This window comes from Gambusia affinis, linkage group LG24 (genome assembly GCF_019740435.1).
Source record: "Gambusia affinis linkage group LG24, SWU_Gaff_1.0, whole genome shotgun sequence".
In the NCBI taxonomy this organism is placed as follows: Eukaryota; Metazoa; Chordata; class Actinopteri; order Cyprinodontiformes; family Poeciliidae; genus Gambusia; species Gambusia affinis.
This window is the reverse complement of record NC_057891.1, coordinates 9,104,283-9,115,370: the sequence shown is the minus strand read 5'-3', so window position 1 is coordinate 9,115,370 and position 11,088 is coordinate 9,104,283. Positions and strand designations below refer to the sequence as shown.

General features: G+C 37.7%; 1 protein-coding gene across 5 annotated transcripts in view; it reads left to right on the top strand.

The window, feature by feature from the left end:
• The first annotated feature begins 231 nt into the window (after positions 1-231).
• LOC122826908 (E3 ubiquitin-protein ligase HECW2-like) overlaps positions 232-11,088 on the top strand; it is a 51,072-nt gene continuing 40,215 nt past the window's right edge. For 3 of the 5 annotated variants that reach the window (XM_044109279.1, XM_044109278.1, XM_044109283.1), the window contains exons 1-4: positions 232-784; positions 6,617-7,670; positions 8,759-8,866; positions 10,447-10,541. In XM_044109279.1, the coding sequence (XP_043965214.1) occupies positions 7,265-7,670; positions 8,759-8,866; positions 10,447-10,541 (609 nt within the window). In that variant the 5' untranslated portion in view covers positions 232-784; positions 6,617-7,264. Of the gene's footprint in view, positions 785-6,616; positions 7,671-8,758; positions 8,867-10,446; positions 10,542-11,088 lie in introns of those variants that run through there. The other 2 variants (XM_044109281.1, XM_044109282.1) reach the window with 2 other exon arrangements.

Here is an 11,088-nt window from a genome sequence, read left to right as displayed (position 1 = left end):
AAAAGCTATAAATTGCTTCCTCACAGGAAATAATACACTTTTTAACTCACCTAGTCCAGTTCAGCCATACCAACCTCCTAAATGCAAAACAGAAAAAAGATTAAAGTAGCATCTCTTAAATAGAAAATGCCTTTATACGCTATTTTTTTTCCTCTTATTTTTCTCTTGCACTGTGCACCATATTTTGTGGCCCGTTAAAGTCCACGCCCCTCAGCTTTGAAACTCCGGGGTGGAAGCGGAGGTAGGATGTGTTCGCTCCGTTATTTTGACGCTGAGCCGCTCTGATACTATGAATTTCTACAAAAGACCTGGCTGTTTTCAAGTTCCTGAACAGATGTTTTAAAGCGAACGTGTAGTCGGGAGCAGCTGTGCCCCTCAGCTGTAATGAGTAGGATTGAAATAGATCGAAACGGGAGGCGGACGTAAAGTGGATCCCGTAAATAAAACATCAAAGCATCTCCTCCCTTCATGGAAGCCTTGCTACGTTACCGTGGAGTAAGCGAGAGAGATGGGAAAGTGATTTAAAACTGGACCTCTAACAAAGAAAATATCTTTAAGACGTGGGCGTTTCTGCTTTAAGCTCTCGTTCGGACTACCGGGAAGCTGCGGGGCTGTGCCCCGTTTCAGGAGCCGCACATCCCGCCTGCAACCATAGGATGGTGCCGATGATGTGTGGGCCTGTGGAGATCCGCCATTTATGACTGGAGATTGATCGACTTATTAGTGGCATTTTTTTTCGGCGCACCAGGGTGTTGTAAGCACCTTCTGATTCCTCCTGTAAAAGGTGAGGAGATTCATGCATCCATGACAGCTTGTGGATTCTAAAGAGATTCTCGCTTACTGGTTGAGCTGCGGGCAAGTATTTAAGGGTTTCTGCAAGCTAAAACGAGTTGCATTGGTTTGTTGGTTCTTTGTACCGCGTTGGTGTTGCTGGCAGATGAAGTAATGCTAAAGCTGGAAGAAGCGCTGACAAAAACAAGTCAGCTTGACAGGTGATGTATGCAACACATTCATTGGCTGGGTGGAGATCTGCACCTAACGCCATAAAATGTGCTTCTTCATCTCTCACCAGTTTGGAACTCAGTGATTTAAGGCAGCAGAAAAACAAAATTATTATTCAAAACACAATCCAGCTTTCTCTTATCCAAGAGTGTTGGAGCTTTACAGAAGCCTGACCAGGCCTTGCTTTTTCTTTTTATTTAGTCTTGTATTGTATATCACTTCCTGTATTCCAAACTGCAACTTTTGAAGTTCAGACCAATCACAGTAATCTGCAGAAAAATGAACCAGGTCCAATTTAAGCTCATATACTTTCAGTGATCACAATTCATTAACACTTTAACCTTAAAAGTTTTTAAAAGCTGCAGAGAGATGTCCCCACTGACTGTATAGGTGAATCTCAGTTCATTGGAATATCATCAAAAAAAGGTTTTATTCATTTCAAATGGTGAACATTGTGTTTTATCTTGTTTGGACTGATAGAGTTGGAAGTGATACAAAAAACACTTCTGCACTTTCTAAATAATAGCACAAAAAAGCTACAAGACAAGTAAAACGCTCACTAACAAAGACACGTTAGTGGTGTGTGTAAGATTCAGAGCAGAGGAATGCACTTCATCCCAAGCATACAAACTGGCACACAGATGTAATGGTTGTGTTGGGGACAGGAAACTTGTCTCTTACGGGACTGCCTCATTGTTCTTCAATCATGCTACATCTATTTGGAGACTGTGGGTGTGGGTTAACAGTCCAGTCTGTGAGGTGGGGCATTCCACAAAAGTTACATGTTACTGGAACTGCTTAGGAAAATAATGGAGTTATTTTGAAAGACATACTTTTGAAACAAGATTGACGCACATAGCTATTATTCCTCCCTGTCTGACATTAAATCAGACTAAAGCATGCAAAGAAATGTTAAGATTTCCAAAATTATTTCTATTTGCAGGATAAGGAAATACATTTTACTGTAAGTTTTCATTCATTTCCTCACTATTTTGTAGCATTACCTTTTAAATTGTATCATTTGAGTCAAATGTTTTTGGGGGTCCTTTCCACAGGTTTTTTACAATAGTTTGCTGGGATTTTGGCCCATGCATTCTTCCTGACAGACATGTTCAGGTTGACACACCTTCCAGTTGTAACTCTTAACCATTTTCTTTACTACTGAGATCAAGGCTCTGTGACGGACACTCCGAAACATGGACGTTTTTGTTCTCTAGCTACTTTGCCACTAATTTGAATCCTTACTAGAGACATTGTCCATGTGGAAGACTCATTTGTGTCCAAAATTTAATTTCCTGGAGTCTTGAGAATTTGCTTCATGACTTTCTCTTGATTATACAGCAACAATACTCATACAGCATGATGCTCCCATAACAATGGTGATTAAGTCCAAACACTTAATTATAGTTTCATCAGACCATAATATATGTTACAAAAATACCTTTGTTCTTGATTGCATCATTGCATTTATAAATTATTCTCTTCATGGAATAGTGGCTTCTTGCCTCTGACTGGCCTTTCCACCCATGTCTGTACAGGATTGTTTCAATGTGGGACAATAACAATGTCTTACAAGCTTCAGCAGCATCTTAGCAATTCACACATTTCACATAAGACACATCTTTGGATCACAGAACCCATCTTCCTTCTAAACAGTATGATGGGTGACCATTCCCATGGTGTTTGTAAATGTAGGTAATTGTTTAAACAGATGGTTTGTAGAACTTTAGTTATGTGGAGATTGAAACCAAAGATGAACCAAACCTGTGGAGGTCCACGATTCCTTATATTGTATTAATGGTAACACAAGCAAACGGTGTTTTTGTTTGAGGTATTGCTTTAAAATACATCCACTGGTGTGGCTCCATCCATTGAACTACGATGCTGGGAATTAAGCTTTCAAAGTCATGACATCATTATCTGGGATTTCCTAAATGTTTATGGACATACTCATCTTGGGGCATGTGATCTTTAGATTATGAAAAAAAATATCTCTCTCACTATTCAGGTAACTAAAATAGGAAATGTTTAGCCTGATTATATGTCAGACAGTGAGCTGAAAGTTTGTGTCATTTTATGCAGTATATGAAATTAACAGGTTGTATACCTATTTCATAAGTCCTTTTACAGCTATCCTTTCTGCTGCTAGCATTTCTAATTCTTTCTAGTCATATGACTGAGCAAATTTTATATTTTTTAGTGTCCTGTAAAATATGGCAATTAACCCAAACATTGAGTTTTAAGAGCAAAACCCAATGTTTGGCTCCCATTCTTTAATAAAGCAGATTCTTTTGCTCCAGGAGACCCACTCACAATGATTCAATGTGGCATTCAAACCTGCCAGGTCAGAATTGAATTTCTAGGGATTTATGACTGACTGGCGGTAAGTGTGTGTGTACATTATATTCTCATTTTTGTGGAAGTGAGTGACAGTACACATAGAGCTGTAATTATTCCCCGAATGATTCCTCTGGGCAAATTACCTGCCTTGAAGTTTGGTTAAATTATATTTTGCTATTTTTTTATGAATATTTTATTTTATCAATTGTTTTAAATTGAATTACTCAATTAATTGTCAGAAAAATCAAGAAATTACTTGGATATTAAGATACTAGTTTACAACAACCCTAATTCACATTTTAGCTTTACCTTATTAGAGTTTGGCTATTTAACTTACAGTACTTTGCAAAACTTCTAATAGCCATTGAACTTTTTCACATCCTCTTAGGTAACAGTCACAATTGTTACTGTTTAGATCAACATAAACAACACTTAATGAAGTGAAGAAAAAGGAAAGTAATACTTGAGTGAATGTATTGACACAAAAGTATTAGTTGTGCGCTCCACAAATGTGGTGGTTATAAAATAGTGACCATAAGAAAGCTATTTGCAGTTTACCGCAAATCATCTGAGGGGGAACGGCTGACATGGAGACCATGTTCTGGTCAGAAGAAGTTTTAATGAAGAACTAAAAGGTGCCTCATTATTTGTCAGAGGAATGATCATGTGAATGATCACTGGGACATAATATTTGTCTTATTACTGTTCTTACAATCATTGAGACTGTAAGAACAGGTGTTAATATTAAAAAAACCTGTATTTTAAAAAAAATAATTTAATTAAGTAGAAAATGTTATTTGGGGGTTTTTTGGTCTTTGGATTTCTGACACATCTTTCACCCGTTGAGTATTGAGTATAACGTTTCCATAAATAATCAAACAAATAAATAAAACACTTATTTGCATAGATGTATGAGAAAAGAAGGGTATATTTAGCTTTTATTTGGTAGCAGCCGTTCTGTCTCACAACTGAAGAAACTGAATCACACAATAAATGTCACTTGCTAATATTAATCAGACCATTCTCTATTCTTATTCTAAAACCCCCTAATTTCTATCTAGTTCCCCTAGTAACCTGATTAGTAAAAATGTTTGGGACAGATCGATGTAAACAAAGCCAGGGCTCTGCTGCAGATTGAAACTGTTCCAGCTGTGGATTAGGAAACACCATCTGTCAACACTAAATTTCCCTTCACCATTCCCTGGATTAACCCTGGTGCAGGATCAAAGACACTTAATCTCCTGGAGAGCTTCAACTTTCCATTTCTAAACAAAAAGGGGTGGTTTAGTTGTTCCATTGCTATAGTGTTTTGTTATTTTCAGAAGAAGCAGAAACTGTTAAAGCACATTGTGATGACATCTGAAGGCATCCAGATAGCAGAACTTGAGGAGCTCACTCTTGTGCTGTTTAAAAACTTATCTGGCCAGATGTGTTTATGTGTGAGGATAACTGTTAATAACTGCTGCATTGCTGCACCAATGGAGTCAAGGCTATTGCTTGGATATAAGCAATGTGCTGTCCCTTAATAACTAGTAACTGCCCCAAGCCTAGTAACTGGATGCCATAAAGAATTTACAAAAATAAATAAATAAAAATACCAGTGAGTGTTCTCCATCACTACGGAGAAATTTTAGCTTGCATTGCAGAGTTGTTTTAATTCAGCTACTTTGAATGTTTAATGTTTGCCATTGTCTTTGACTAGGCCACTCCAGAAACTTAATTTTTCTTTATGTGAGCTATTCATAGATGGACTTTGTGGTGTTGGTTAGATCACTGTCTTGCAGAACGTGCTTGTTGTCACACGTTGATGGTCATGCAGGTTCTTGGAAGTCGCCTGAAGTGACAGCTGCCTTGCAAGAACACAAAACATCACACTACCACCACCACTTAAGTAAATTATGTTCTTTTTCTGATATTTGTTAATTTTATACCAGATGTAATGGGAAGTACACCTTCCAAAGATAATCCACTGAATACTACACTATTAATTTATCAATCAATCAAATTTGATCTGTGTAACTCCTTTCAGTGACAAGGCATTTTAAAGTATTTTACATAATAAAAATACCAAGTTATAGAACACACTGTGAATAACATTACATTTTGCACATCAGAGTATTGATTAATGTTTCATGATTATGTTTCAAAAGCCACTCTAAGCAGCTGGGTTTTTAGTCTGGATTTAAAGGAAGTCAGTGTTTTAGCTGTTTTGCAGTTTTCTGGAAGTTTGTTCCAGATTTGTGGTGCATGGATGCTGAATGCTGTTTCTCCATGCTTGGTTCTGGTTCTGGGGATGCAGAGCAGAACCAGAACCAGAAGACCTGGGGGGTCTGGAAGGTTGATATAATAATAGCAGATCTTTAATGTATTGTGGTGCTAAACCATTCATAAAGTTTATTCTCAGAGCTATATGTCATACTACACGTCAAGTATAAAAGCCACACCTCAATTGTGCTCAACGCAAACTTTAAATGTTTTTCTGTAACAGAGCCTGATGGCATAAATGACACGCTCACCCTCCTGGCCAGTTCAATGTGTTAACTATAACCCTGGGTTTAGCCTGGTGGGAAGGCCACCAAGCTTGCAATGCACTGGGGGAAACCTTGGATAGTTTTGGTATCTACCTTGGTTGAATTGTCACAATTCAACCAATTTGGTAGAATGTTATATGGGCTAGTTGGCAAAGGTTTATGTTGCTTTGAGTACCCAGCAGAGAAGTAGTTGTTAGAGACAAACGGGTTTTTCATACCAACTCCAAGGTTTTTGAATAAACAAGCTTTCACCTACACCTACAGACTAGAATTTATTTGATTTGATTGTGGCTTACATATATATTAATCCCCTCCAGAGTTCTGCCTCTCCCTGTACTTTCAACTGGTTAGAACTTTGACAGGGCCATTCTAATGTATAAATAGGATTTGGTCTAAACTTTGTTGCTTTGTAGTTCAGGCTATGTGGTTTTGCTTCTTGTCCTGCTGATAGAAGAACTGATCTTCCAGGGTTCCTGTGTTTGACTTCATTTGTCTTCTCATCAACCTAAACAGAAGAAAAACATACCCTCAACATAATGCAACTGTCTTGTTATGTAATGGAGATGGTATTAACAGATTGATGTGTAAAACAATCTGATTTAACCTCAGCCAATTAGGAAAACATGAACCTGTAGCACTGAATGCAGTATTTGTCTTGCTTGATTTGATTCACTGTCTGTTGACAATATTCTGATTATGTTCCTTCTTCTCTTCCTTCATCCTTCAATCCCTCTCTCCTGTAGGTTTTACCTTCCTTTCTGTGTGGATAACTCTGTCTTCAGTCTCCTCTACCTGGACAGAAGAGTTGGATAATTCTGAATTTGTCTGCTTCTCCTTCCTTAATTCCCCATCTCAGCTACCTCTGAACTTCTCTTCTCCAGCCATTATGCAGTCATGGAGGAATCGCTTGCTTGCTGAGGTTAGGAAGGCCACAGTTTGGCTCTTTACTGCCAGACTATAACAAATACTGACATGAAGCTTAGTATAGAAAATAATCCTATAGTTTTAATTCCATATGACCATCTGAACAAATTGAACGTGAGTACTCTTCCCTTTCCCAAAGGAATACCAGCAGCACCAAAGACTTCCTTGCTTAGGTAATCCTAATCTGTATGGTTATGCTGGATTTTCCCTACTATTAAATTTTCTTCAGTTTCAGTTAGATACAGACAACTCCTAGTGCCTTCTTTTTTTCTGTTGAACCCACTCCATTAACCTCCACCATTCGGCCATCCCTCACAACCGCAGTCCTCCTCCCTCGCCCCCGTCACCACTCATCCTCTAACTCCTCTTCCCCATCCTCCCCTCTCCACCATCACCACTTCCCTCAGTCCCACTTCCACGAACAGCTATCTTCGCCTCCTGCTTTCTCTTCTGCCCCAGCTGTGGGCATGGCAGCGGCTGCCACTGCATCCGCCTCTTCTGCATCGCCTCCATTACAGACAGCCTCGGCATCCAACAACAATGCCCACGACCACCTGCCGGTGGTGCGCCGGCGTGTGCCGCACAGTCGGCCGTACACAGTGGGACTGGACAACCTCAGCAGTTTGTCGGTACAGGTAACAGCGGGATCCTCAGATTCATCGTCCTCTGCTGTGCCATCCGGGAGCCAGCTGGAATCAGCGGGGCTGGGACTGCAGAGGGCCAATAGTGACACAGATCTTGTGACCTCTGAAAGCCGCTCATCACTTACAGCGTCCACATACCAACTGACTCTCGGTCAAGGCCACCTGGTGATCTCATGGGACATAAAGGAGGAAGTGGATGCCACTGATTGGATCGGCCTTTATCACATTGGTGAGCTACTGAAACTCTAATGCAACAGATGAATACTGTAAGCCATAGGTGGGCAATCCCAGTTCATATATATATGTATACACACACACACACACACACACACCAGAGGTTGCGCTGGAATTTTTTGTTATCTGTCATTTTGACCGACAACATTAAGAAAATTGGTCATGTACTATTTTTACCTGTCACATCATAATCACATTAAGATAGGGTTTTTAGCAGTTTAGTTAATATTCACCTAGTTGAACCGATCCCATCACACATAAAGAAGATAAATGCATCAAAGTTTTTCTCCATAGTGACAGAAATGTTTATAAATATAAAACTATAGCAGGTTGTGTTAATGTTAAATATATTGGATAATTGAGTGACGGGAACGAAGTGGAAGCTTAGGAGTTAGGGTTAGCCTAGCATTGGAACAATTTACCAGTATATACATGACAAACCACAAGAAGATCACTTCTTTCATCCGAATATTCTAACCTGAAAAGCTGTAGATGTATGCACTAATCCTTTTACTAGAATATCCTACTTGTTTCCTTTTTTTAATTTGTCATTATTTTATAGAAATCAGTTTTACTGAAAATTCTTCAGTAGCATTCAAAAGCATTCAAGATTTGTATAGTAAAAAAAAGACTATATAGCGATTCATCCACACAATTTATCAAAACCTTTATCACTGTGATCTAAAATGGTAATATGTATGGAAGAGGATAAGTACATTAAAGGGAATGGAGGTTCTAGATTTATACAGCAGGGTGAAATGTAATCCCCCTGCTTAGTGCATGACCAGCTAAATGATAAATATGTATTCCCAAAGTTTTAATATATAAATTTTAACATTTATGGCCCATGTATGAAGGTAAACAGATAGACACAGGAGTTTTATCAGGCTTTATGAAACCAAATATAAACGGATGAGTTTTTGTTTTTACTTGTTCGGGTTAGATGTGGGTAGTGGGTTTTTTTAAGTTTAGTAAAAGTGAGGAGTCCATATGACAGTTTGCTTATTGTAATAAATGTTAGAATCCCGGATTTCTGCACTTAAAATACAACATTTAAATAAATTACATTGTGTTTGTTTACAGATGAGACATGTGTGGCCAACGTCTGGGAGTCCAAGAACCGTGGAGTAAATGGTACTCAAAAAGGACAGGTTTTATGGAGACTGGAACCTGAGCCCTATTTCATGGAGGGTAAGTGAGTTTAATCAGGTCCATTACTCCAGTGTCTGGAGTATATATATATATTATGCAAATGAGGAGTGCTGTATCTATTTTGCTAATCTTGTTAACAAGATTAACAAAATCTTTAAGACCCAAACAATCCATTTTAATGACAGATGTGACACGAGAGATTTGATTTAAATTAGAACTACACCGATTAGAAGGAATACAGTTTAGTTGAACATGATCAGATGAGAAATAATCAAATTTATTTAGTTATTTAAAACCAGTAATATAGAGATTGTCCTTGCATGCCAGTGCTACAAGAACATCAGCAACATTGTTTTCAATTAATGTGCCATCAGTGCATTTGGGTTGTTTCCTGCTTCAGAAAGGTGAAGGTCTCTGGACATCCTGAAGTTGTGAACCCACTGGGAGTCCTTGAAGGCAGAATTAAGAAATGCCCACAGGATGGTCTACTGTGACAGTTTACCAACATCTGAAAACTTATGCAATAGGAATATTATGAAAAACAAATATATATATATATATATATATATAGATATATATATATATATATATATATATATAGATATATATATATATATATATATATATATATATATGTATATTTCTGCTTTATATATAATTATTTTTAATTATGTCAGTTTTGGTCTTCCATACGTAAAGGTCTGCTTGCATGGTTAACATGAATTATTTGCGAGAGTTTTTTCTGAAGCAATCCTCAGCAGGCTAAAAATATGCCAAAGCAGTTTCTATCCCAGTAGGTTGAATATGTGAGTGGACAGCTCCTATTACTTCTAGTCTGTCAGCTCAATCTGTCAGATTATCTTTTGCCACAGAAATAGTTGCCTGTGGAAACAAGATACTATCTCTTTTCTTAGCACCATATTCTCTAGTGTTCTTTAGCACTTCATACAGCTTAGCTGTCAGAGTCCATTTTCTGTCAAAATTTTACATATCTTAATTGAGCACAGAAATTTATTTATTTTTATTTATTTTTATCTCTAAATAAGTTTGCTAGCCTTGTTAAATCATGGAAAGACTGATAAGTTACATTTTAGTTCAATTTCATGAGCCTGATTACTTGATCCATAGAATAAAAAAATCCCTAAAGTGGAACTTGTTTAACATTAAGTAAGCTGAAAGATCACCATTAGCAATACATGACAAAGTCATAGATATTTGTTATTCTACCATTGAGGCTCATTCCATATTTCCCTGCCAAGATTTTAATTATAGGCAGTACGGCTTAGAACATATTGTAAGTATAATACAAAAATATATCCACAAATTCTTGGTGGAAGGTATGCGTCTTTCAATCTGGTGTAAAATTAGCATTTAAATGGCTGGGAAATGTGGCTTAGGAATAGCCTAAAGTCTGAATGTAAATTCATGCAATATTAAAACAATTGTCCATGAAGGAATGGGTCAGAACTCCACAGATATGTAAAATATCTTCTAGCAATTGATATAAATCTGATGGAAGGGCGGCAATAGCAGCTATAAGGTTTTAAGGTAATTCTTCTGGTATTTGAATGATTTTCATGTACAGACATTTTGTTTGGGGGGTGGGGTTCTCTTTACAGCTGAGACAAAGATCTGTTTCAAATATTATCATGGAATAAGTGGAGCATTAAGAGCAACAACTCCTTGCATCACTGTGAAGAACCCAGGAGTCCCAGTAAGTGTGTGATTTCATACTTTATCATCCATATCCAAATTGCCTTTGTTTTGTTCTGTTGGTTGTCACTAGTACCACGACCTTTGCGGTTAGGGATCAGGAGAGAAGGAGGTAAATTAATTTACAGATCATTTCAGGCAGCAGAAATATGTGGCTTTTCCCCTCATAACTTTGGCAAGAGCAAATGTTTTCAAATTCCTTTATGGTGGCTGATTTTTGAGCCACCAAAAATTAGCAACTAGAAATTTCTTTTATCTAGTAATCTGTCATATTTTACATTAGAACGGAATTTTCCAGAAGACCTACACTCATCTTTTCAGGAAGACTACATTTTCGTAGCTGCCATCAGTCAAAATCTTCTAATCAGCAATGAAAAATTATAAATACACACAGTGTGCTAGAAATCCATGTTTGGTGGGGTGATTTTATTTATCAGGGTTAAGTGACAAAAGATAGAAAAAGACTGATTCTTTTGGCGATTAAAAAAAACCCAGGAGCAAGACCTTTTTTATTGGGGCCTGCTTCGGAAGTCAGTCACTGCTTACTA